Here is a 27,408-nt window from a genome sequence, read left to right as displayed (position 1 = left end):
CATTATACAACAGAATTTGATTTATTTCAATTTTCATGACATTCTTTTATAAAATTGTCAGGAAAATAAATAAAATTTTCATACATTTTAAAGAAGTTAGTATTTAACGGTTTATTTTTACTTAGATAATCGACTGTTAATGATAGAGAAAAAGACGGAGCTTACTTGTCACGAAGACCTTTGAAGATGGAGACAAACACACTTCCTATGACGTCGAGGACTTCATGGTAGTGGTATTTGAAGGTCATCTCCATATCCAGACCTACAAACTCTGTCAGGTGACGATGGGTATTGGAATCCTCGGCTCGGAAAACTGAAAATGTATAAATTAATTCCACTTTACACCTTATTATCTAATCCACAGTTACAGTAACGATCTGATCTGTTCACCCAGATTGCATTTAGTAAACAATTAACCTGAACAAAACCCACAAAATCATGGCATATGAGTCAATTTGACACCAAATGTATCAAACCTTGCCCTGGTTGGGCTTTAGTGCTATAAACCGCTACATCATCCTACAACTTTAGTCTTACTCATCACTCTCCTGGCTTTCAAATAAACAAATTAAAAATAAACTGTGCCCATGAACACACTACTTTACTGCCTTAAACTAGAGCTAGGAGGTCAGATCTGAAAATGGAGTTTTCAAATGGGATTTATGCAACTTAGCTACTGAATCTAGTAGTGGAAGATTTGGTTTGGTTTGGTTTGTTTTTGTTTAACGTCCTATTAACAGCCAGGGTCATTTAAGGACGTGCCAGGTTTAGAGGTGGAGGAAAGCCGGAGTACCCGGAGAAAAACCACCGGCCTACGGTCAGTACCTGGCAACTGCCCCACGTAGGTTTCGAACTCACAACCCAGAGGTGGAGGGCTAGTGATAAAGTGTCGGGACACCTTAACCACTCGGCCACCGCGGCCCCTAGTAGTGGAAGAATAATGGAAGCAAAATATTGTGTTTTCAATTTCACTTTGCACCGATAAAATGTTCTAAGAGTGAAGTGGAACATCATTTCCTTTAGTACACTCATGTCAAAGTGACTGAAGTTCAGTACATCACACTTAATCTTTGTTAAAGGTATCAAAAGACTTGCTAAGGCTGTTTTCCAATGACAGGTCAAAAAGTTTGAATCTGACAGATAGAACAAGAGGAACAGATTGGGACTAAGGCTGAGTTCAATGAATATAAAACATGTACTGAGTGACTGGTCCTTCCGTATCATACCTATCCAAAACCTCAATGGCTGACTATATTGCTAGTTTTGGAACTTCTACACAAAAAAAGGATTTCTTTAGTATTTAAATACTTTTGCTGTAAATTAGTAATAATTGATAAAGGTTTGGTTTATTTTATTTAATGTCCTATTAACAGCCAGGGTCATTTAAGAACATGCCAGATTTTGGAGGTGGAGGAAAGCCGGAATACCCAGAGAAAGCCAGCAACCTAAGGTCAGTACCAGGCAACTGCCCCAGGTGGGTTTCAAACTTCCGACCTAGAGGTGGAGGGCTAGTGATAACGTGTCGAAACAACTTAACCACTCAGCCACCGCGGCCCTCGGGGTGGGTTTCAAACTTCCGACCTAGAGGTGGAGGGCTAGTGATAACGTGTCGGAACAACTTAACCACTCAGCCAATGCAGCATCCTTGATAAAAGATTTTCACATCCAATTAACATTGTACCAATGATAAGTGATTTAGCCAGTCTCTGGAAAGGAAGTGATGTACTGTGGTTTAGAGTTACCTGCCCCTACTGTGAAGACCCTGTCAAAGTCAGCACACAGTGCCATCTGTTTGTAGAGCTGCGGAGACTGTGCCAAGTAGGCGTTGCTCTTAAAGTACGAGACGGTGAAGACGTTGGCGCCACCTTCTGATGCAGCTGTAAACACAAACATTAACCTGTTGGAAATCACAAATAGTGATAGATCATCAAATGATTGAGGATATCTAACTGATTGAGCATGAACAGAAATTAAGGCAAATATTCAACATGATGCATTCACCAAAAACATTCTCCGAAATATTGTTTTATTTCCAGTTTGAGAATCGTTCATTCAATCAGTTTTCGAAAAAAAAAATTTAGAATTTTTTCCTGTTAAAATCAAAACATGGTTGATAAAACTAGCTGAAGTAAAGGGGGGGAAATCTAATCATCGATCAAATTACTCAATCAACATAACAAAAGTTAAATACATTTCTAAATTTTAAAATTCCAATTATTTATGAAAACCTTTTTTATACATATGTATATATACATTACCTGATATGATTTTAGGGGTGTGTATCTCCACGAAGCCCTGCTTTGTCAGCGAGTCCCTGAAAAATTTACAGATCCCAGCCTCAACCCTAAAGATGGCCTGATTAGTTGTGGTGCGTAGGTCGATTATGCGGTTATCCAGACGGGTGTCTTGTTTAACTGTAGCTAATTCCTGTAATATAGTATGATACAGTTACACAGGTTTTCAATAACAACGGATATAGGACCATGCTACAGTTAACACTTACACAGGGTTCAATAAAAACGGACACGTCCATGCTACAATGTCAATTATTATTTTTTTGCTTTTGTTTACATATTTCTAAGCTTAAACATGTCAACAAGACACACACTCATTCAGAAAAAATCTTCGTAAGGAAACTTCCAATAAATTATATTAGATAGGTATGACATTACAATCATAGGTATGAGAAAGAGTTACTGTAAACATACATATTATAGTGGTAATCTTATTTTTAGCGCTTTCCACGCTAGAAGCATTTCGCTAAATTATGATTGCGCTACTTGCACATTATAAAAAAATTATGTTGCGTCAATCTATTAATGCGCTTATCTGTTAAAATTCCCTAAAATTTGAGTGCACCAAATAAGCTAATCTGTTATATTAAAATTCTCTAAAATTTGAGTGCCCAAATAAGCTAATCTGTTAAAATTCTCTAAAATTTGAGTGCGCCAAATAAAGTAAGTTCACGGTAATCAGTACTAACATCATCTGGGTTGTCTTGTCGTGAAGCGTCCTCTACGAGTAGGGGGAGTCGTGGTAAAGCTGAGCTAACCACCCACACCTGTAACAAGGCAATGTATACCCATCACATAAATGTTTGGGCTGCGACATCATTTATCAATTGAACAATTTATCTTAATTTTAAATGAATAAATCTAAATAGTTCAGCTAAATGTAATTGAATTAATGAATAAAACATTATGAATTGTCAGTTTCCTGTCATATCAAAGTCTAGGATAACATCTATCACCACATATTGTCCTTGTGTCAAAGTGACGCACATAAAGTTTGTTAACAACAACTTTAAATCAATTTTCTGATGTATGACTAATAGAATCAATAAAGGGTCTGTTCCGTGGACAGGGATATCTCAACCTGAGTGTAGGGGTTTGGCCAGTCAGTACGAAGCTTGCCGAGTACTGGGCAGCCAAACTCTTACATGAGGGTTGATATATCCTTGTTCGCGGAACAGACCCGAGATTGATTATTTTTCTCCCATACTTGCAACCAAACATAAGTTTTTATGAAAGTTTTTCATTGCGCCATCTTCAATGCTCCATGGAATGTGCGTCAAAATGTATGACGTCATCATTTACGACTTGTTTACTCAACGTAAAATGATGACGTTACGTTATTGTGAGCAGCGTCATATAGTGTTCTTGTATTTTATAAAATTGGATACAAGGTAAAGCTCAGGAACCCACCTGTTCACAGTGTAATTCTACTTCCTGTTGGGAACAGGAAGTGACTTTCTGAGAGACGGTCCGTACGTATGCCTCCACATCTACGATAGACTCCTTTGTTACTCTACACAACAAGTAAGTTCAGGTCAAATTAATCTCAAGCAATGAACACATGAAGTACATCAGTGTGATTCAGATACACCTCAACATTACCATTCAGTCATACAAATTACAGACACTCGGTTCTGATAAATATATCAAACTTTTAAATACTTAGAAACGTTCAACTTTCTACTGTCTTTCCTGGTATCATTGGCCTTGGTAAGGTTTATCATGCACCAATAAATGTTTCACTACATTATGTGTAAGGACATGAAAATAGACAAGTACTTTCAGGTTATTCCACTCACTTCTTTGTGAAATAACCATTTGATTTCACCTTACAGTACTGCTGAACTGTCTTGTGGTAAATTTGGTAACTTCATCATGTAACCTTACCTTATAGTGAACTTGATGACGCAAACCCTACAGTGAACTTAATACGTAAATGACCCTACAGTGAACATGATCTGTGAATTATCCAAGTGAACTTGATCACATGAACTTACCCTACGGTAAACTTGATAATATGAACTTACCGTGCAGTGAACTTAATATGTAAATTATCCTACAGTGAACTTGATCTGTAAATTTCCCCACAGTGAACTTGATCTGTAAATTACTCTACAGTGAACTTAATATGTAAATTTCCCCACAGTGAACTTGATCTGTAAATTACCCTACAGTGAACTTAATATGTAAATTACCCTACAGTGAACTTGATCTGTAAATTACCCTACAGTGAACTTGATATGTAAATTACCCTACAGTAACTTGATATGTAAATTACCCTACAGTGAACTTGATATGTAAATTACCCTACAGTGAACTTGATATGTAAATTACCCTACAGTGAACTTGATATGTAAATTACCCTACAGTGAACTTGATATGTAAATTACCCTACAGTGAACTTGATATGTAAATTACCCTACAGTGACTTGATATGTAAATTACCCTACAGTGAACTTGATATGTAAATTACCCTACAGTGAACTTGATCTGTAAATTACCCTGCAGTGAACTTGATATGTAAATTACCCTACAGTGAACTTGATCTGTAAATTACTCTACAGTGAACTTGATCTGTAAATTACCCTACAGTGAACTTGATCTGTAAATAACCTTACAGTGAACTTGATATGTAAATTACCCTACAGTGATTTGATATGTAAATTACCTTACAGTGATTTGATATGTAAATTACCCTACAGTGACTTGATATGTAAATTACCCTACAGTGAACTTGATCTGTAAATTACCCTACAGTGAACTTGATCTGTAAATTACCCTACAGTGATCTTCATCACATGAACTTACCCTGCAGTGAACTTAACCATCTGCTTGCTGACCTTGTCCCCGACATAGACTAGTGCCTGGACTGTCCACTTGCTCTGTCTCAGCACAAAGAAGCACTGTTTACCTGATCAATAAATATCACGGTTATAACATTAAAGTGTTATGGTAAATAGGTCAGGAATATATCAAGTTATAGCATTAAAGTGTTATGGTAAATAGGTCAGGAAAACAATAGACATGTAAGACCTACAGCTTATCTGTAAAACACTCATCAAAAATATCAAAGATATTCTATTACAACATTCTATTACAATTTTATTATTTAAGCAATGAACAGTAATAGGTTCCCATGCCATTTGCCCACCATACATCTTGCTGCCATATCGACTATAACAACATTAAAACCACTGTTCAATACTACTGTCTTACCATTTTCGTCAACTTTGAAAAAAACTGAACCAACAAAAAAAAAATCACGCCCTTTTTAATGTCACATGAACCACTGGGTTTTATAGCCTGAGGCATTGGGTGTTATAGGCGTATGGTGGCAACTGCCTCTTAGCATTGTGTCAATGGGAAAATGCGGAGCAAATGTAAATACAGTTTACTGAAGAGTGTTTAGATGGAATTAAGGTCCAACAACTCTGCAATGATGACTGGAGGGAGAATGCAAAATATCATTTGCTTGAATGTCTGGGCAAAGAAAAGTTACTTAATAGACTGGTCACCATCCAAGTGAAGTTCATATTGGCTATCATTCATGATTTATCAGACTACTATATTGGTTATAATAACCTGATATTTTTACTGAAAACAAACAAACAAGAGGTCCATCAGTCCTGTATTTCTCACATGTGTCTACTCTCTTTAATTTGATCTCTACTAGTTGTAATGAGTCTATCAATTTGAGACTACACATTGACTTCAAGAATTTCATTAACAACATTAAGTATTGTGTTCATGCAGTTAAAATTGATCTACTAGTATATCCTAGTGTCAAATGATTCTAGCTGTATAACAGTACCTGTTATGTACTAGCCAAAATGTACCAGGGCTTTTTGGGGGCCGATTTGGGGCCGATTTGGGGCCGAATTAAGCCGAAATTCGGCCCCATTCCCCACAGCAAAATTGGATATTTTTCCCAATCCAACCAGTTAAAATTCCCAATCGAATGATCTATAAAAAAATTATGTCTTTAAAAATCCGGATAGTGCCGTCCCATCTACGTTTTATTGATTATTCTGGCCTGATAAAGGGAGATAATGCTCTAGAGTCTAAATAAAAATAGCAAAGATCCATATTTGTGTCTACTTGTTATTTTTACCATTATGTCAATTTTTCCAATTTACCTGTTGCCGCGCATTTTTTCCAATCCCAAAGCCATAGGCCCCATTCCCAAAGTAATGAAATAAAGCCCTGTGTACCTTTCCAGATCCTGCTAAGTCCAAGTCCCACCCCTCAAATTTGAAATATTTCCATTCGTTATTAACACAAACAAAAATTCTCTTGGCTCTTGGAAACTTGGTTCTAATAATTAAATGGGACAAACATTTGATGATAACAAACCACACTACAGCAATCTCGTTTGACCTTCATCTCATTGTTGGGCAATTCCTCACCTTTACTCCTACTAGTCTGTAGTCGTGCCCTGACCCACACTTTCTGGTCGCCGAGGTCAGGGGTCAGCTCTTTAAGGTCGACGATTCGTCGATCAGGCTTGCTCTTTGATTGGATCATCTCCATCACCCCGTACTGGCCTTTAGAAACGTCCTCTCCTTCTTCCTGTCAAACATTGGTTAGACTTGCGAATATTGATTACCTTATTAGCACACTGTGTAAACATGTACTGGGAAAAGTGTTTGCTTGTGAAATCTGCATAGGAAAAATAACCTTTGTTTTTCATTTACATATTACTTTTATGTAGTTATAGCAACCCAGAGTCTTTGGTTTAAAGGTCCAAAGATTATATTAGCAGTTCAGTGAGGGAACTTTTAATATCTTTCAATTAGTGCACCAATCTTCTTCTCTTGAATAAAAGGTGGGAATGTGCTTAAAGGGCATGTGTTATTATTAATAGGTGAGATCACTAACCTAATTGTACCAAGCTTCAAAGTACAAAATTGATGTCAATTGACATGATAATTCATACATAGCTTGACAAAACAAACAGTTACTGTATTTAACAAAAGAACATGTTGGTATCTTGACAAAACTACAGTTACTGAATTTGACAAAAGAACATGTTTGTATCTTGACAAAACTACAGTTACTGAATTTGACAAAAGAACCTGTTTGTATCTTGACAAAACTACAGTTACTGAATTTGACAAAAGAACATGTTGGTATCTTGACAAAACAAACAGTTACTGTATTTAACAAAAGAACATGTTGGTATCTTGACAAAACTACAGTTACTGAATTTAACAAAAGAACATGTTTGTATCTTGACAAAACAACAGTTACTGAATTTAACAAAAGAACATGTTTGTATCTTGACAAAACAACAGTTACTGTATTTGACAAAAGAACCTGTTTGTATCTTGACAAAACTACAGTTACTGAATTTGACAAAAGAACATGTTTGTATCTTGACAAAACTACAGTTACTGAATTTGACAAAAGAACATGTTGGTATCTTGACAAAACTACAGTTACTGAATTTGACAAAAGAACCTGTTTGTATCTTGACAAAACTAGTTACTGTATTTGACAAAAGAACATGTTGGTATCTTGACAAAACTACAGTTACTGTATTTGACAAAAGAACATGTTTGTATCTTGACAAAACTAGTTACTGTATTTGACAAAAGAACATGTTGGTATCTTGACAAAACTACAGTTACTGTATTTGACAAAAGAACATGTTTGTATCTTGACAAAACTACAGTTACTGAATTTGACAAAAGAACATGTTTGTATCTTGACAAAACTACAGTTACTGTATTTAACAAAAGAACATGTTTGTATCCTGACAAAACAACAGTTACTGAATTTAACAAAAGAACATGTTTGTATCTTGACAAAACAACAGTTACTGAATTTGACAAAAGAACATGTTTGTATCTTGACAAAACAACAGTTACTGAATTTGACAAAAGAACATGTTTGTATCTTGACAAAACAACAGTTACTGAATTTGACAAAAGAACATGTTTGTATCTTGACAACAAAACTTTCAGCTGACATTAATGAGTTCAGTAGAAGTCAGTTAACTTATGTTTCCTATCGGGGTCCTCAAAAAATGTCTCTGTTGGCTTTATCTGTTCGTGTCAGAAATATTAAACTGTTCGATGGCTTGTTACCCTACCTCATCCTGCTGTGGTTGTTGTTGCTGCTTCTGTTGTTTATGCTCGGCCTTCTTGGCGGCTTTCTCTGCCTCCTTCTGGGCCTTCTTCAACGCCTTCTTAGAAGGCCTGCAACAAAAATGTTAATCATTAAAACTAAAAATAAAACCAGTCATTCTCCTCTTGTATTTTAAAACATTTCCTTCAGGTCTGTATATGTATGTAGGTTTACCAATGACAGCAATAAATGGGTCTGTCCATGAGAATGGTACATAAAGTGGGACAATTGCAAAAAAATAATAAACATCATCCTTTCAGTGACTTGTAACACTGACCTGGCTTAGATAAATTATCAAACCATACTTTCAGAAAGTTAGAAGATAGTCCAACAAATAATTGTGCAGACAGGGTTTATCATTTCTGCTCGAGCGTAATGTGATGCCGCCAAACAATTACCATTAAGGGCTAATTATGACAGCAGATTGTAATATTTCATACTAATACCTTAATAACAATACCTAAGAATATATAAACATATAAACTTTGCCTGTAAATTATTTCCAATATGAGACATTTAGAAAGATTAGGTTTAGTATTGTCAATAGCTAAGGTCATTTAAGGACGGCCTCCCCTTTGTCTGTGTTTAGGGATGCTGCGGTATGTGTCCATGTTTGTTTAGCCTGGATTGACTACAAATGAATTTTTTAAATGACTTCAATTAGGAAGTCAGTTTCTTCTTTTATCAAATAAGTAAAAACTGCCTAAAAATTCCTTTAAGATTCGCATCCTAAAAGGCTGCAAATAACATGTTATGAAATGGATGTAAAGATCTGAGGTAACGGTGCAGAAAAGTGAAAGATGAAGGAGAGAGTTTGAAAACATCATGGTGGTAACGGAGCAGAAAAGTGAAAGATGAAGGACAGAGTTTGAAAACATCATACCATGATACTGACAACAGGCAGATGTAGATCTCCTGACATTTCTACAAAATTAGCTAGAAGTCCGAAGTTTTAATGTTCTTCAATGTTTAAATTACGGATAATTACACAAAAAACAACTCTTTAAAATCAATAATGTGGCTATATTTAGAAGAAGTATTGCCTAAATCATATTACATAGGTACCAATTTTATTATAGATTTTAAAACTTTGTACTTAAAATATTCAAACGTCTGCAATATACATACATAAAATGGTATTACACTGTAATATCATAATATTGCATGTTCTAAAAAGAAGTCTAAATTTATTAAAGAAGTCTGTATCATAGTTATAAACTTTTACCATATCAGTACTACATGTACTTTACAAACTACTTACCATATACTAATTTAATAAACTATACATACCGTTTCGACAATCAAATTTTATTTTTAAGTATGATTCACGATTAACTTTTGCAACAAATCTTGACAGCATCAACACATCGCTTTCTATTCGAATCATAAAATCTAATAATGCTGGTTCGCAGCCCACGTTGATAGTCTCAAATCTATTTAGACACAATTTAGCAGCCTCAGGGATGTTTTCACACATGCCAATCAGCTTTGGTTGTTAATATTATCAATTTGATTTAAAATTTAGAGCAAACAAAATCCAATGATATTTGATTTCACTGGAATAACAAGATCAAGATTGAAAGATAGAATCAATCAAGAATTAAATGTCCCGTTTGACATTTAATTTTTCTTTTCAGTAAAATTGAAATAAAAAGTCTAAAATGGTCTCCAGGTTTGATTAAACCATTAACGCCATGCACTTTCACTCATTATTTTTCCACACAAACAGTAACCTTTTATGGTTGACTGAACACAGGTGAACAACAACAGAATTGATGAAGACATTGAGCGGCAGATGAAGAACCGCAGACACGGTCATTACCACTAATTGAGCACGGCAGATTTCTTGGATTTCACTGCCATATTCAATTACGTAGCCACACTGAACTTACAATGTATATTGAACTTCGAAACTATTCATTTCAATTTTCTCTTCATTATCAAATAAGAAACTAGCAAGTTCAGCTTTTTCTCTTCCTAGGTGGGGAAAGCGATAAATTACAAAATGTTTCATATTAATGTAATACTTTAATATTACTGAGTGATTTAATTTTCAAAAAGTATTGATTCAAGTATATAATTGTGTTGTTATTTTTAATAACATAAGTTTTTCACAAAAATTGTGGATTTCATTACAACTGAATATTTAACTTGAAAAATGATAAAGGTGTTTCATTGTTAAAATATGAAATAACAAAAAATATTAAAAAGAATCACTCAACAGTTTAAGAAGAATGGTTTTTCTCCCCCCAATTATTTTATTCACCCTAACTGAAATGAGACTTAAATGTAAGTTAATCTTTGTTTGTTTGTTTTTTGTTTAACGTCCTATTAACAGCCAGAGTCATTTAAGGACGTGCCAGGTTTTGGAGGTGGAGGAAAGCCGGAGTACCTGGAGAAAAATATACCTGCGGTCAGTGCCTGGCAACTGCCCCACTTAGGTTTCGAACTCGCAACCCAGAGGTGGAGGACTAGTGATAAAGTGTCCGGACACCTTAACCACTCAACCACCGTGACCCCGTAAGTTAATCAAGTACCATGTACTGAATTAGACAATTATATCAAACACAATCATATAAGTGATTTCCTAACTAGTGGTAGTTCCCGCCATAAGTCAACCTCTTTATCTATAAATACACTTTACAGGTATAACCTCACAAACATATGTACGAGTTATACCTGTCTTTGATGTAGTAAAATGTTTTTCCACCTGGTACTGGTGGTTTTGTTTAAAGCCTCTGACTCAACTCTTTCATCCTTACTGTACTTGTACTTAGTTAGTACATACAATGAACCGAATCAAGATCTTCACATTCTTCTGTCAAGATCATACAAACACACGTCTAATAAAGATCGGCTGGATGAAGGGGGCCATGAAGTGAATTCATTAAGCAATGTAGACCCATATCACTAACCACCCGGAACCAACAAACATTCAACAATGAGACTCAAATTTAAAGTAGACATTTAAAAGTCTGTGTAGGGGCTAAACATAGCAGGCATACTTAAACAGGTAACAATCATATGACCTAACACGTTGTGCGACTCCGGTGAACGACACAAATTTAAAAGGAATCTATGTATATATAAGGCAATGTTAGTGAAACACCTTACGAAGCTCACGTGATAAAGGCGCGACTGACGACAAGTTTTAAGAGTTGAATCATTAAGTCGCACCAGTACATCCAATCTACCAATCAGAATACACCAACCTGGGCATGCGTCTATAAAAATGCAAAATGCAATGTACCTGCTATTGTCCGTGGTATACGGACAGGTACAGCAACACCTGGGTTTCTCACCTGGTACAGGAGCCATGTGGATGATGGCCCTAACCAGGTGTTAATACACCTTAAATAGGGGCCCGATGTTCACGGAGGCGCGTTTTTCTCTCCTCTTATCTAGATATGACGTACCGAGATGTATGTGCAGTTGTTTACCATCTGACATACGAAACTCCACCTTGTCCAATGCACACATAAATGGCAGCACATCCTTGTGTAAAATCTGATATTGTGTCAATTGAATGGGAAACTCACCTGCACTGGGTATATTAATACTCATCAACATTACAAGATTATAATCCAATTTCTACTGTCGTTAAAAATCATCATACGTGTTCCCCAAAGACGAGCACGTTCAAGCAAACTGTGGATTTTAAATCATAAAAAGTTCAAGATAAAAATAAAATTTACAATAATTATCATGATAATATATTTCAGCTGTGCTGTCTCGTCACATGGTATATTGCCAGTCATCAATCAAAAACCCGCTAACACATTAATACACCCAGCATGGAAGCCACCCTGTAATAAACTGGTACGCAATCTAGATTTGATATCAGGTGTCGGAGAAAATAATAGTTAACCACTAATATGTGTTGTGGTTGTACTACACTGGACTAACATACATTCTATCCATAACAATTAGCAGCTTAAAAGGCCAACATACAAAAAAAAATATATATATTTTTGAATATTATGATCTCTTATTTTCAACTACACTCTTAGAACTAGTCTATTGTGTTCAAACATATCTGACTTTTAAATTTTATTAATTACATGACGTTGAAAAAAAAGCTGAAAGTCCTTTCCAATTTCAATGGGTGATATTTCATAGTGACACAGCAATTGTGGGCGACGGGTTGGGGGTGGGGGCGATATGTTTTTATCGTGGCATTAGTGTATCATTAACAATCCTAGTATCGATGGATGGTACCTCAGGACAATGGTCAGTATCAATGGGTGGTACCTCAGGACAATGGTCAGTATCAATGGGGTACTGGTACCTCAGGACAATGGTCAGTATCAATGGGTGGTACCTCAGGACAATGGTCAGTATCAATGGGGTACTGGTACCTCAGGACAATGGTCAGTATCAATGGGTGGTACCTAAGGACAATGGTCAGTATCAATGGGTGGTACCTAAGGACAATGGTCAGTATCAATGGGTGGTACCTCAGGACAATGGTCAGTATCAATGGGTGGTACCTCAGGACAATGGTCAGTATCAATGGGTGGTGCCTCAGGACAATGGTCAGTATCAATGGGTGGTACCACAGGACAATGGTCAGTATCAATGGGTGGTACCTCAGGACAATGGTCAGTATCAATGGGGTACTGGTACCTCAGGACAATGGTCAGTATCAATGGGTGGTACCTCAGGACAATGGTCAGTATCAATGGGGTACTGGTACCTCAGGACAATGGTCAGTATCAATGGGTGGTACCTAAGGACAATGGTCAGTATCAATGGGTGGTACCTAAGGACAATGGTCAGTATCAATGGGTGGTACCTAAGGACAATGGTCAGTATCAATGGGTGGTACCACAGGACAATGGTCAGTATCAATGGGTGGTACCTCAGGACAATGGTCAGTATCAATGGGGTACTGGTACCTCAGGACAATGGTCAGTATCAATGGGTGGTACCTCAGGATAATTCTACTCGTCAATGGGTGGTACCTTAGGATAATTCTCAGTATCAATGGGTAGTACCTCAGGACAATGGTCAGTATCAATGGGTGGTACCTAAGAACAATGGTCAGTATCAATGGGGTACTGGTACCTCAGGACAATGGTCAGTACCTCAGGACAATTCTACCCATCAATGGGTGGTACCTCAGGATAAAGGTCAGTATCAATGGGTGGTACCTAAGGACAATGGTCAGTATCAATGGGTGGTACCTCAGGACAATGGTCAGTATCAATGGGTGGTACCTCAGGACAATGGTCAGTGTCAATGGGTGGTACCTAAGGACAATGGTCAGTATCAATGGGTGGTACCTCAGGACAATGGTCAGTATCAATGGATGGTACCTCAGGATAAAGGTCAGTATCAATGGGTGGTACCTCAGGACAATGGTCAGTATCAATGGGTGGTACCTCAGGACAATGGTCAGTATCAATGGGTGGTACCTCAGGACAATGGTCAGTGTCAATGGGTGGTACCTAAGGACAATGGTCAGTATCAATGGGTGGTACCTCAGGACAATGGTCAGTATCAATGGGGTACTGGTACCTGGGCAGGACAATGGTCAGAATCAATGGGTAGTACCTCAGGACAATGGTCAGTATTAATGGGTAGTACCTCAGGACAATTCTACCCATCAATGGGTGGTACCTTAGGATAATTCTCAGTATCAATGGGTAGTATCTCAGGACAATGGTCAGTATCAATGGGGTACTGGTACCTCAGGACAATTGTCAGTATCAAGGGGTGGTACCTCAGGACAATTCTACCCATCAATGGGTGGTACCTTAGGATAATTCTCAGTATCAATGGGGTACTGGTACCTCAGGACAATGGTCAGTATCAATGGGTGGTACCTAAGGACAATGGTCAGTATCAATGGGTGGTACCTAAGGACAATGGTCAGTATCAATGGGTAGTACCTCAGGACAATGGTCAGTATTAATGGGTAGTACCTAAGGACAATGGTCAGTATCAATGGGTGGTACCTAAGGACAATGGTCAGTATCAATGGGTGGTACCTAAGGACAATGGTCAGTATCAATGGATGGTGCCTAAGGACAATGGTCAGTATCAATGGGTGGTACCTCAGGACAATTCTACTCATCAATGGGTGGTACCTTAGGATAATTCTCAGTATCAATGGGTAGTACCTCAGGACAATGGTCAGTATCAATGGGTGGTACCTAAGGACAATGGTCAGTCTCAATGGGTGGTACCTCAGGACAATGGTCAGTATCAATGGGTGGTACCTCAGGACAATTCTACTCATCAATGGGTGGTACCTTAGGATAATTCTCAGTATCAATGGGTAGTACCTCAGGACAATGGTCAGTATCAATGGGTAGTACCTCAGGACAATGGTCAGTATCAATGGGGTACTGGTACCTCAGGACAATGGTCAGTATCAATGGGTGGTACCTAAGGACAATGGTCAGTATCAATGGGTGGTACCTAAGGACAATGGTCAGTATCAATGGGTGGTACCTAAGGACAATGGTCAGTATCAATGGGTGGTACCACAGGACAATGGTCAGTATCAATGGGTGGTACCTCAGGACAATGGTCAGTGTCAATGGGTGGTACCTAAGGACAATGGTCAGTATCAATGGGTGGTACCTCAGGACAATGGTCAGTATCAATGGATGGTACCTCAGGATAAAGGTCAGTATCAATGGGTGGTACCTCAGGACAATGGTCAGTATCAATGGGTGGTACCTCAGGACAATGGTCAGTATCAATGGGTGGTACCTCAGGACAATGGTCAGTGTCAATGGGTGGTACCTAAGGACAATGGTCAGTATCAATGGGTGGTACCTCAGGACAATGGTCAGTATCAATGGGTGGTACCTCAACAATGGTCAGTATCAATGGGTGGTACCTCAGGACAATGGTCAGTATCAATGGGTGGTACCTCAACAATGGTCAGTATCAATGGGTGGTACCTCAGGACAATGGTCAGTATCAATGGGTGGTACCTAAGGACAATGGTCAGTATCAATGGGTGGTACCTAAGGACAATGGTCAGTATCAATGGGTAGTACCTCAGGACAATGGTCAGTATTAATGGGTGGTACCTAAGGACAATGGTCAGTATCAATGTGTGGTACCTAAGGACAATGGTCAGTATCAATGGGTGGTACCTAAGGACAATGGTCAGTATCATATTTCAGGATAATGTATGGTCAGTATCAATGGATGGTACCTCAGGACAATGGTCAGTATCAATGGGTGGTACCTAAGGACAATGGTCAGTATCAATGGGTGGTACCTAAGGACAATGGTCAGTATCAATGGGTGGTACCTAAGGACAATGGTCAGTATCAATGGGTGGTACCTAAGGACAATGGTCAGTATCAATGGGTGGTACCTAAGGACAATGGTCAGTATCAATGGGTGGTACCTCAGGACAATGGTCAGTATCAATGGGTGGTACCTCAGGACAATGGTCAGTATCAATGGGTGGTACCTCAGGACAATGGTCAGTATCAATGGATGGTAGCTCAGGACAATGGTCAGTATCAATGGGTGGTACCTCAGGGCAATGGTCAGTATCAATGGGGTACTGGTACCTCAGGACAATGGTCAGTATCAATGGGTGGTACCTCAGGACAATTCTACTCATCAATGGGTGGTACCTTAGGATAATTCTCAGTATCAATGGGTAGTACCTCAGGACAATGGTCAGTATCAATGGGGTACTGGTACCTGGGCAGGACAATGGTCAGAATCAATGGGTAGTACCTCAGGACAATGGTCAGTATTAATGGGTAGTACCTCAGGACAATTCTACCCATCAATGGGTGGTACCTTAGGATAATTCTCAGTATCAATGGGTAGTATCTCAGGACAATGGTCAGTATCAATGGGGTACTGGTACCTCAGGACAATTGTCAGTATCAAGGGGTGGTACCTCAGGACAATTCTACCCATCAATGGGTGGTACCTTAGGATAATTCTCAGTATCAATGGGGTACTGGTACCTCAGGACAATGGTCAGTATCAATGGGTGGTACCTAAGGACAATGGTCAGTATCAATGGGTGGTACCTAAGGACAATGGTCAGTATCAATGGGTAGTACCTCAGGACAATGGTCAGTATTAATGGGTAGTACCTAAGGACAATGGTCAGTATCAATGGGTGGTACCTAAGGACAATGGTCAGTATCAATGGGTGGTACCTAAGGACAATGGTCAGTATCAATGGATGGTGCCTAAGGACAATGGTCAGTATCAATGGGTGGTACCTCAGGACAATTCTACTCATCAATGGGTGGTACCTTAGGATAATTCTCAGTATCAATGGGTAGTACCTCAGGACAATGGTCAGTATCAATGGGTGGTACCTAAGGACAATGGTCAGTCTCAATGGGTGGTACCTCAGGACAATGGTCAGTATCAATGGGTGGTACCTCAGGACAATTCTACTCATCAATGGGTGGTACCTTAGGATAATTCTCAGTATCAATGGGTAGTACCTCAGGACAATGGTCAGTATCAATGGGTAGTACCTCAGGACAATGGTCAGTATCAATGGGTAGTACCTCAGGACAATGGTCAGTATCAATGGGTGGTACCTCAGGACAATGGTCAGTATCAATGGGTGGTACCTCAGGACAATGGTCAGTATCAATGGGTAGTACCTCAGGACAATGGTCAGTATCAATGGGGTACTGGTACCTCAGGACAATTGTCAGTATCAAGGGGTGGTACCTCAGGACAATTCTGCCCATCAATGGGTGGTACCTTAGGATAATTCTCAGTATCAATGGGTAGTACCTCAGGACAATGGTCAGTATCAATGGGTGGTACCTAAGGACGATGGTCAGTATCAATGGGTGGTACCTAAGGACAATGGTCAGTATCAATGGGTGGTACCTCAGGACAATGGTCAGTATTAATGGGTGGTACCTCAGGACAATGGTCAGTTTCAATGGGTGGTACCTCAGGACAATGGTCAGTACCAATGGGTGATAACTCAGGACAATGGTCAGTATCAATGGGTGGTACCTCAGGATAAAGGTCAGTATCAATGGGTAGTACCTAAGGACAATGGTCAGTATCAATGGGTGGTACCTCAGGACAATGCTCAGTATCATAACTCAGGACAATGCATGGTCAGTATCAATGGGTTGTACCTCAGGACAATGGTCAGTACCAATGGGTGGTACCTCATGACAATGGTCAGTATCAATAGGTGGTACCTCAGGACAATGGTCAGTACCAATGGGTGATACCTCAGGACAATGGTCAGTATCAATGGGTGGTACCTCTGGACAATGGTCAGTTTCAATGGGTGGTACCTCAGGACAATGGTTTGTATCAATGGGTGGTATCCATGGTAATATATAGGTTTCCAAAATCAAAAGACATGCAACTGTTAACAAATATGCACTCCTGGCATATATATCTGTAAGGAAGGAAATAATTGCTTAAATATTCAATATTCAAATGGCATGACTGAATTTTTTAAATATATGGTAATTGAACTTAACTTATGACTCAGGAAACATTTTTACTGCTTGACAATTCGTAAATCAGGAAACATTTTTACTGCTTGACAAATTCATAGATTAGGTTATGTACAGAAGCTCATATATTCATACTGTTATATCATAACACTGTTCTGCATGACTCCACAACAACTCGACCGTGAACATGAATCTTTAATTTCTAATACTGGCACACATTCTATTCAGAAAAGCATTGCCAGGCATTCGTGTCAAAATAGGTATGTGTATGCATAGTGTAAACACTAGCATTAATTTGATTAATTAATAGAAAATAAAATATACGATGACACAAAATAATTTTAGCACTGTAGATATTGAGTGTCTTTATCAGCTTCATGCAGCATTGCTTCTGTAGTATATAATTTGGCAGTGTATTTGATTGTAATGTTCAAAGGTAAGCATCATTTGACCAGCCAAGGTGTCAAGGCAGACTTAATGTGAAAATAGGGAATCAGATGATTTTAAATTAAAATTTAGTTATAACTAGTAAATGACATTATAATTGGTTATGCTACAAATTCACCCTAATGCTTAATGTCTAATTGTGGAGACTAATTTTTGAAATATTTTTATAAATATATTGACAGAAAGGTTTGTCAAGAATAGGTGAAGCAAAATGCAGACATAATTTTGTAACATTAATATAACATTTTTCATTTACTTTAGACAAAATACTAATCTAATAAATTTGCATCATTAAAGTGAAGAAGAATAATTTCTTGCAGTTCTCTTATAATTTCGGTTCATCAATTATCACATTTCAATTGAAGTTTGTTATCTTTTTTGAAATGATAAATCATCAGCACAATTGTATTGTATTTAGCAACAGGAATTGTTATCAAAACCTACAAATTTCACTTCAAACTAATTGAACATTGCAATCATATCAACCTTAGCCCAACGGGAACCATATATAGTCCAAATTATTCTGACGTTAAAATTATCAACTTTTTAAAATAGTGGTCTGGCATTGATTATCTCGAGAACTCTGGCCCTCCTAAACACGCCTGGGTTGCATGTCAGAGTTACTATAGTAACAAATCACTGTTTCACACAAATGAAATTGAATTTATAGCCAAAAAAACACAAGAAACCATTTTTCTTTTAAGTTTGATCACATTATTATATTATCAGCAATATTTCCTGTGTTACGCCATGGTGTTGCCTTTAACATAGAAAAATAATAGTTATGTCCCCTTACTTGTGAAGGACAATGTAATAATTTCTGTTGGGTGCCAGACAACGCCAAATAGTCGAATAGATCCTTTTCATCAACATGAAATTATCTACCCCGATAAAGATTTCCCAAATCAACTCCATAATCTAATGAAATATCCACTTTCTTGCAAATGTATATGTTGATCAAACCTCTTTTCCTGTGACTGCCCTGGGCAAACTTGCCGTTACATTGATGCTAGCATTTCACTGGATCAATATTACTGGAGAGTTGTTCAATTTCATGAGCTAAATAACAATATTATCAGGGTAAATTTGTCCAAGTTGGACCAGCATAAGTTTGTGTGTATTAAATTTCTTGGTAACTGTAAAATATTACAACTATACATTTGATTAATCCATATGATGCATTGTTTACAAAACAATTTAACAGATTTCTAGATTACTCAACAAGACATAAACCCTGACTCCAGAAGGATCTTGGTGCCACCAATGATCATTATCAGTCCTATGAAAGGCTAATTTTCTCTCTACTTTCCCCTTCTTTTCCCACATCCTCTATTTGATAGCATGGGGAGCCTTAACATATGAAATCTTCAAAATGATCTAAAAAGATCTAAGAAGCTCATTCCAAGATATTTCAACAACATATTTTTTAACTGTCATAAATCCAAGATGGCAAACTGTAGGCTATCATGATTTCCTGATTTGACTAAAATTAAATGGCACAATTAAGGACCAACAGGAACCTACATACATGTATACTGTATATATATATATGAAGACTGAGAATTATCCTTCCAGAACTCTTGAACATATGAGAATAAAATCTCAGATATTAAAATCCAAGATGGCTACCTGTCAGCCATTTTGTTTCTCAGTTAGTCTTTAAATTAACATACTATTATCTTCATCCCTTGGACTTCTATAAGATTGCACAGTTAAAACCAACATTTTAGCATCCTGTTCAGAAACGCATATTTCCAACAAATAAATCACATTTCAAGACTACAGATGGATAATGCAGAATTGTTTCAGTATAAAGTAAAACCTGCTAAAATGACCATCTGCATATATTGACAATGTCTGTGACTGATTTGTAATAGTCCGAAGTATTTTTCTATACCTACGACACTGTATACAAAATGACCACCTGCACAACGCAACCAGTGAACAGTCATTTATTTAGACGGTCATTACAATGCCAAGCCAAGTATTTTTAAAAGATGGGCTACCCTTTGCGGAATAGATTGATGTAGCTGAGCCTTCAGTGGAAGTTCAATTCTTTTCTTACTTAATTATCCAATGCTGAATAAATTATGATTGATCATGATTGCATCACCTAGGTGATAATTAAGTACTCTCTTGCACACCTGGCAAATTATCGAAGGAAGAACTGAAACCATACGGTAGGCTAAATAAATAAAGTGAATTACCTAATCAAGGTTCATATGGATTAGGTCAAACAAAAATTCAAGGCCTTTTCAATGTCTTAATTAAATATCCAAGGCAAATTTTATGTTATTGAAGTCAGTTTGACTGGGAACAAGAGCAACCACTTGATCAAAATACAACTTGACATGGTAATTATTCTTATCAAACATTTATTAAAACAATAACATCTTACAAGATAATCAATTAAAAAAGAATAGAAAATGTCAGACATAAATGCCTCCGCTGTCACTTGACACCCCGAAACACAGTTTGGTGAAGATCGCATCAGCAGTTCCTGAGATAGACGGGACGGAATGGGATGGATGGACACATGGAAACATTTTGGTTTTTAATGAAAACAAGAAGCAGAAGGTCTGTTAAGTACTGATACTTTAAATATGACGAAAACTATTTGTAAAATGTGCAGAAAGTTGTATTCCTTCAATGGTAAGTCACAGTTCTACTTTCGTTTTCAAAGTATATTAGACTTTCGATAACAGATGGATTAAAGCATTTTACAGCCCGTGCAAAAAATTCCAATCAGCTAAATACTCCAATAAACAATCCTTTTGTTGTTTTTTTATGTGTTGAATAAAATTATTAAAAAAAAAATAATTTTGGCTCATTTTTATCTGTGTAATAAACAAATAAACACACAGGAAGATAGTATACATGTAGGTATAAAGATAGTATACATGTAGGTATAACAGTTTATTAGTTACTGAAATTGTTGTTGAAAGCATTTCACAAAATATTGAGACATGAATACAAAAAATACATTTGAAAATTAATCGATTTTAATCGATCATCGATTGGTTACACACAAGTGATGATCGATCACAAAAATTCAACCGATTCCCAACACTAGGGGCATACAAGTCAGAATTATCAAATTACTTATATTACTGTCAGGTATACAGTGGACCCTCGATAATCCGAACACCTTCGTTCCCAGTCCAAACCGTCCGGATTACGAGTTTCCCGGACTGCCGAATTTCGTGTACCAGGTCAAAAAAATTGTCGTGTAAGAGTTATCTCCCTTGATTATATACAATCCGGGACGTTTCATAAACACGTCTAATTGTCAGACTTTTTAACAATAAATACATGTATACTTATGTTTCTGATATGATTCTTGTTTTGTTTTGTAGAAAGTAAAAAATAAACTATGTTTTTAAAAGAACATGTAAAGTGAAAGTTGTTTTATTTATAGCGGGCATATGTGACCTACAAGCAACATACATGTGTCACGTCCCGGAGGTTCACAAACAAGTAGAAATTACAAACGTTAAATACCTTAAATAAAATACCCGGATTTTACAACTTACCGTCAGTCCATGTTTTTTTTATGATTTTTACGTACCAGAAACCCCAAGCTATCTATTTAAAAGTACGCGACACTAGCGAGAACTACCCGAGATGTCCGATAATTATTAAACCCGTATTCACTTAACAATGTGACACTTAGTTAAGTATCAGACGACTATTGACTAATTTGTGTGTAATCAACCCAGTTCTTGTGATCACTGCTTAATACGTAAATGTGTATGTAATTAATAACATGCATCTTTCAATGAGTCGTCGTTTCACGTAACGGTGTTACAAGGCCGATATCCGTGTTTACCCAATACAAGTGTTAATGATGTTAATTACCGATCATAAATTTATTACATGTATTTGAGATTGATTAATTATCGTATCACGTACTGTATGTTTGTGCATAAATTCTGTAACATCGTAGAGAAAAAGCAATGTACCGTTATAAAAACAAAAGCTACACATTGTAACACAGGTAAACACCCGGGGCTATGACCTGGCAGCGGTCGCTATGACTACGCACAGTGTCAAGCGATAGTCTGTACAGCTGTCGACACGGGTGACTTGCCCCGACATTTTTTTCTCCTCATGGTGAAAAAATTGTCCGGATTATTGAGGGAAATTTACTAATGAAAAGTATGTTCCGTTCCCAAAATGGGCTTCCGGAATCGGAATCCGAATTTCCGGACTGGTGAGTACAAATAACGTTACGGAAATCCGTTCCCGTGCATTTCCGTCCAGACTGTGAGTTTTCCGGACTATCGGCGTCCGGATTATCGCGGGTCCACTGTATGTTGTTTCCCTCCATCATCTGTTTATTGGTAACTTTTGTTTATTTCTGTGTTTGATCAAAATTGTACTGCATTAGCCCAGTATCATTTCAACCGCTTTCCCAGATCTCAGGCCGTGAAAAGTTTTAGGTGTAATTATCAGGCTAGAAATAATAGCATTGAAGGGTAGCCTGGGTTTCTTCTTGGCCCGTCTATAAAGACCACCTCTCTATAGCGACTGTTTTCCCGTCTCTCAATGAAAGTTGGTTATTGTTATTTCTTGAGTACTGGAGTGATATTTCTGAGACTTGATGTTTAGGTTTCCCTCAATGCCTAGTTTTACCAGTTCAATTTTGAGACTTACCAGGAAAACAGAATGGCTGATAGGTGGCCTGGACATTTTGGAATTTGACAGTTTTTCAATCAAACTTTATTATAAGATTCTCTTTGGACTGTAGCTGTAATTCAATAACTACAACTAAGATAAAGAGTAATCAATATGGTGCATGTGGGGTTGGGGTATTTAGGGCAAGATCCAGGATTTGATGGGGGGGTGGGGTGGGGTGGAGACAGAAAATTATGGTAAAGGGTCCAGGGGCCGTTGAGTAGTGCTGTATCTATATGCTTCCCTCACAACGCCTACCTTCAGTAACTTGCCTTCTGTCTTAACCTTCACCGCACTAATGCATGATGAAATATCAACTTCTGGGTGATGGCGTTTCATGTGAAATGTTGCTTGCATTTACAGTTTTGAACGACATACATCTTTGTTACAGTGTCTACAGATAGTGACTTCTTTCGCCGCCAATGTAACACCATCTATTTCAGATACACAGACACCCAAAATATTTCCAAATTTGTGATTTAAATGAAACAGGCAGTTCTTTAAATTCTAAACAGTCACTCGACAAAAGTGCTTCTGTCACTGGTTTTAAGCGATATCACCCAAAAACAGCCTGTTCTGGAAAACCAAGATGCGAGAAAAAATACAGCGAACCGAAATGTGCCATTTACACTACGATATTCTGTTCTACGGATAACTGTTGCAGCAAAGCTGTCAAGACCCCAAGAAGCTTTCGAAAATGGTGCAAAATCCTGTATTCTAAGACTGTCGGTACCACATGTACATTTAGAGAACATTATGTATTTAGTTTAAAAAAAAATCAAAAGTCTGAATTTCCAGGATTTGATGTTAAGGAGACAAGGGACAGAAGGGAATAGGGTGAGGGGTCTGGGGGGGTGCCTTATAAGAAATGGTGCAAAATCCTGCATTCTTAGACTGTGACTGTATGCGTGACTTTCAATTTCGATCGCATGTGACTAACGGAAAAAACAATAAAGTGATGGTAATATATATTATGATTTCTTTGTACTGTTACTGTATCCACACAGAAGTTCCAAAAATGAGTAGTTTTCAATATGACGGGGAAGAGAATAGGATTAATCCTGTGAAAAGACAGGATTGGTCATTTAAGGTGCTAACAGGCATCAATCATTTTATTCTCAAGGAGTGGGGCTGCATGATCACATCAGTTTTATTGCATTAATTGCTGTCGCAATAGTTTTACTTTCCGATCCCTATCAAATTGGTAAGGTCTAGAACAGGACCCGGTTACTTGATAATTCATTATCTATTGCTGAGAGTGATTAAATAAGCAGAAAATGTGCTGGCTTGTTTCAAATAATATACAATTATTTCAAATGCTACAACTTTGAAAAAAATCCAATGGAATGTGGTTATATGTTTCCGAGTCATTTTCTGTCAGTATTGATGGTTTACAACTACGAAGAGGCCACCACCCATCCGAACAACCCCCCTCCCCCCACCTGACCCCTCCATATATACATACATTAACATCACCAGAGCTAACCCCCCCCCCCCCCCCCCCCCCCCCCACCTGACCCCTCCATATACATACATTAACATCACCAGAGCTAACCCCCCTCCCCCCACCTGACCCCTCCATATACATACATTAACATCACCAGAGCTAAACCAACCAACCCCCAACCCCCCCTTCCTACCTCATCCACATCACCTGAGCCAGAACACCCCCCCCCCCCCCCCCCCCAAAGGCCCAACCTCAACCTTCCCCCTCCAACAAGAAACGTAAATAATTAACAATAACTCTGTATGCCCAATCCCACCACCAACAAACTAGTAAACATCTAGACAACAAGATTCCCACTGTTCCCCTCCCAAACAAAACAAATCGTCCACGTTGAACTATTTCATCATCCGACACCATTGCCTCGTTAACTTACTTTCACTCAGTATGCCTACCATTTCGGTTGATAACTCTCAAAAGAAAAACACATCAATTGCAGAATTTTCAACTTCAGAATCTGACAGATCTGCCGATATATGCACGTGTCTCTATTTACGTGTGGTATCGAATATAAACTCACCCTGCTTGGCTTCCTTCTGAGTTCTCCATGTGGTTGTATATGTGTGACAAGTGCTTACGCGTATAACATAGCACATAGGCCTTACACAGGTAGATAGTTAACGTATATATATACCGTAAACTTGACTCTCTCACGCAAGCACCTGACAATACGTGAAATATCCGGTCTCGTGCACACGTGCTAACACAATCCCAGCATGCAGTTGACAACATGGAGAAGACGACGGTGGTGGGAGACGAGGCTTACTCAGCTGTGTGTGTGTGTACCTGACTTAAACACTTCCCTCGTGCCTCAGATCTGTCATCATCACAAATCAAAATGCCGAAGTCGTCGAGAAGAAAGCAATCAAAGCCCCAACACATTTGTAGTAAGTATATTTATTGATATCCTTATTTACGCTCTGTCAGTGGCAAAAAGTTGTCTGCTTCGTGTTGGGTGTGATCTGCTTTGCCATGCATGTAGATTACGCGTGCGCGCATGACGTGATGGTCGAAACTGGTTGCTGGAACCACAACAAATTTCTCTATAGTTTTAGATTGATTTTCTGATCGATTTTTCTTCCACCATTTGACACTTTATCGTTGCTAAATGCGCGCGATCGCAAACCGCACCGTGCATGTTTGTGCGTCGTCGCTCACATGAACGAGGTCAGCGGTGACATTCTAGGTCAGTGGTTGTCAGCTGTGTGCTAGGCCTGTTACCTACCTGTGAGCCAAGCCTTGTGTAGGCTCATTCATGATCATGCCAACGTGACAACCATGCAAACGTGCATACGCACGCCTCGAAATGCTAATTTAATACACGTATGGATTTTTAGTGTGAAACCACAGAAACAAATCTATTTATAAACCGGTTTAGCTAATGCGTTTCAATGATCTCAAATAATGGTTTGAGATTGCAGCAAAATACCATTGTAGTGTCAAATTTTAAAATAGTTGGGTAATAATTTTAAATGCTATAAAGCTGTTTACAAAAATATTGAAATGAGATAAAGGCATCTTTAACTTTAATTCGATTAAATTACCCCATTATATAAAAAAAACTGTTTAAAAGATTTTTTTTTTCAAATGATGTTGTGATGTTATTCTGTATAAAAAAAACCCATCATAACATCATTTGAAAAAAAAACTTCATTTAGCTAGAGAGAGTAATGCATAAATTAGTAGAAATTTTTATTTTCGTTAAAGTATGTCCCAATCAACAGGTGCTTTTGATGCTGCATCTAATTCTTAGTTGTCATATGATTCAGCCAAAAGTAAGGTGATTAATTTCTTAACTGAATAAAAGTTTTGTTAAAACAGTTAACTGTTTTCTTGCAAAAAAAAATTTAAAATGTCATTTAAGTATCAAATGACATGTAAAATGCTCTCGAAGCCTAAATTATGTCAAAATGTGATAATTGTTATGATTGAAAAACTGATACAGCCATTCCAAAAGTTTTTCCGACATTGGCAAAGACCGATTAAATTTGCTTTCATGTGATAAAATTGTCTTTACTGTTGGACCAGTTGTCTGGTATTAAAACACAGATTTTGCAAAATTGTACTTAGCTGTCTGAAACCATTTAACAGGGTTTGTAAAGATTGCTACAGGGATTCTTTCCAGTTTTAATGAATTGAGCATTCAAACACATGAAACAGATATAGTTTAGTTTTGTTCTCTATTTTGGCAAGTTTCTTTGCTACTTTGGCACTGAAGTTTGACCTTGAACTGATGTTGTGTATAATATTGAAATGTTTGGCATCCAGTAGTACTTGCAGGGGTCTGTTCCTGGCAAGGCAGTGAAACATAGGAAAACAGGCTTTCAATGACAAGGATGACGAGAACAACTGTTGTTAGGGCTAGTGAAATGAATACAATCTGGGTTAGACTTTCCAAGAGAGTAAAACTGTAAATAAAATTTAATGCCTTCAGGTTTTTTTTAGTCCAGTAAAAATTCATTTGGTATACTACAAAAAATGGCACATCACATATTGTCACCAATGGAATTGTTCCCTGTTGATGAAAGGTATAATTCTGAAAAATAGGAACAAAATATGGTGCCACATAGTCAATATGATGTGCACAGAATTTGCTTCCTTTACAGATTGCTGTGGGCTTTATCACAAGGTCAAAGGTCAAACAAAAATAATTTGATGTGATTGTCACCGATAACTTTTGAACCGATCAAGCTGTATGTCTAGATGACACTTCCTATAATACCAGTCAGTGTAAGAAATCCTATCTCTTTAAACTGGTGATTTTTTTTTTTTTTTTTTGCGATATTGAATCCAAGATGATTTGAATATTAAAAACAAGTCACATGACCAAATATGCTCTAGATTGTGTTGTGTCAAATATCACGGTGAGGTTGTTTATCCATTACTGTCCCACTTCCTTTATTCTTTTCTATCA

The 27,408-nt window shown here is 37.7% G+C and overlaps 2 protein-coding genes across 3 annotated transcripts in view; one reads left to right on the top strand and one right to left on the bottom strand.

The window, feature by feature from the left end:
* LOC117322431 (aspartate--tRNA ligase, cytoplasmic-like) overlaps nucleotides 1–25,250 on the bottom strand; it is a 31,046-nt gene extending 5,796 nt beyond the window's left edge. Inside the window, exons 1-9 of one of the 2 annotated variants that reach the window (XM_033877346.1) lie at nucleotides 25,015–25,250; nucleotides 8,389–8,494; nucleotides 6,701–6,863; nucleotides 5,103–5,205; nucleotides 3,705–3,807; nucleotides 2,984–3,061; nucleotides 2,259–2,427; nucleotides 1,743–1,877; nucleotides 166–313 (exon numbers count right to left, since the gene is read on the bottom strand). In XM_033877346.1, the coding sequence (XP_033733237.1) occupies nucleotides 166–313; nucleotides 1,743–1,877; nucleotides 2,259–2,427; nucleotides 2,984–3,061; nucleotides 3,705–3,807; nucleotides 5,103–5,205; nucleotides 6,701–6,863; nucleotides 8,389–8,494; nucleotides 25,015–25,226 (1,217 nt within the window). In that variant the 5' untranslated portion in view covers nucleotides 25,227–25,250. The other variant, XM_033877347.1, reaches the window with a different exon arrangement.
* The window catches only part of LOC117322427 (ras-responsive element-binding protein 1-like), a 33,379-nt gene continuing 31,178 nt past the window's right edge, over nucleotides 25,208–27,408 (top strand). The window contains exon 1 of the mRNA XM_033877342.1: nucleotides 25,208–25,381. Coding sequence (XP_033733233.1) covers nucleotides 25,333–25,381 — 49 coding nt within the window. The 5' untranslated portion in view covers nucleotides 25,208–25,332. The remainder of the gene's footprint in view (nucleotides 25,382–27,408) is intronic.

Source organism: Pecten maximus, chromosome 2 (genome assembly GCF_902652985.1).
Source record: "Pecten maximus chromosome 2, xPecMax1.1, whole genome shotgun sequence".
Classification (NCBI taxonomy): Eukaryota; Metazoa; Mollusca; class Bivalvia; order Pectinida; family Pectinidae; genus Pecten; species Pecten maximus.
The sequence above is the reverse complement of the archived record's forward strand: the minus strand, read 5'-3'. Positions and strand labels throughout refer to the sequence as shown.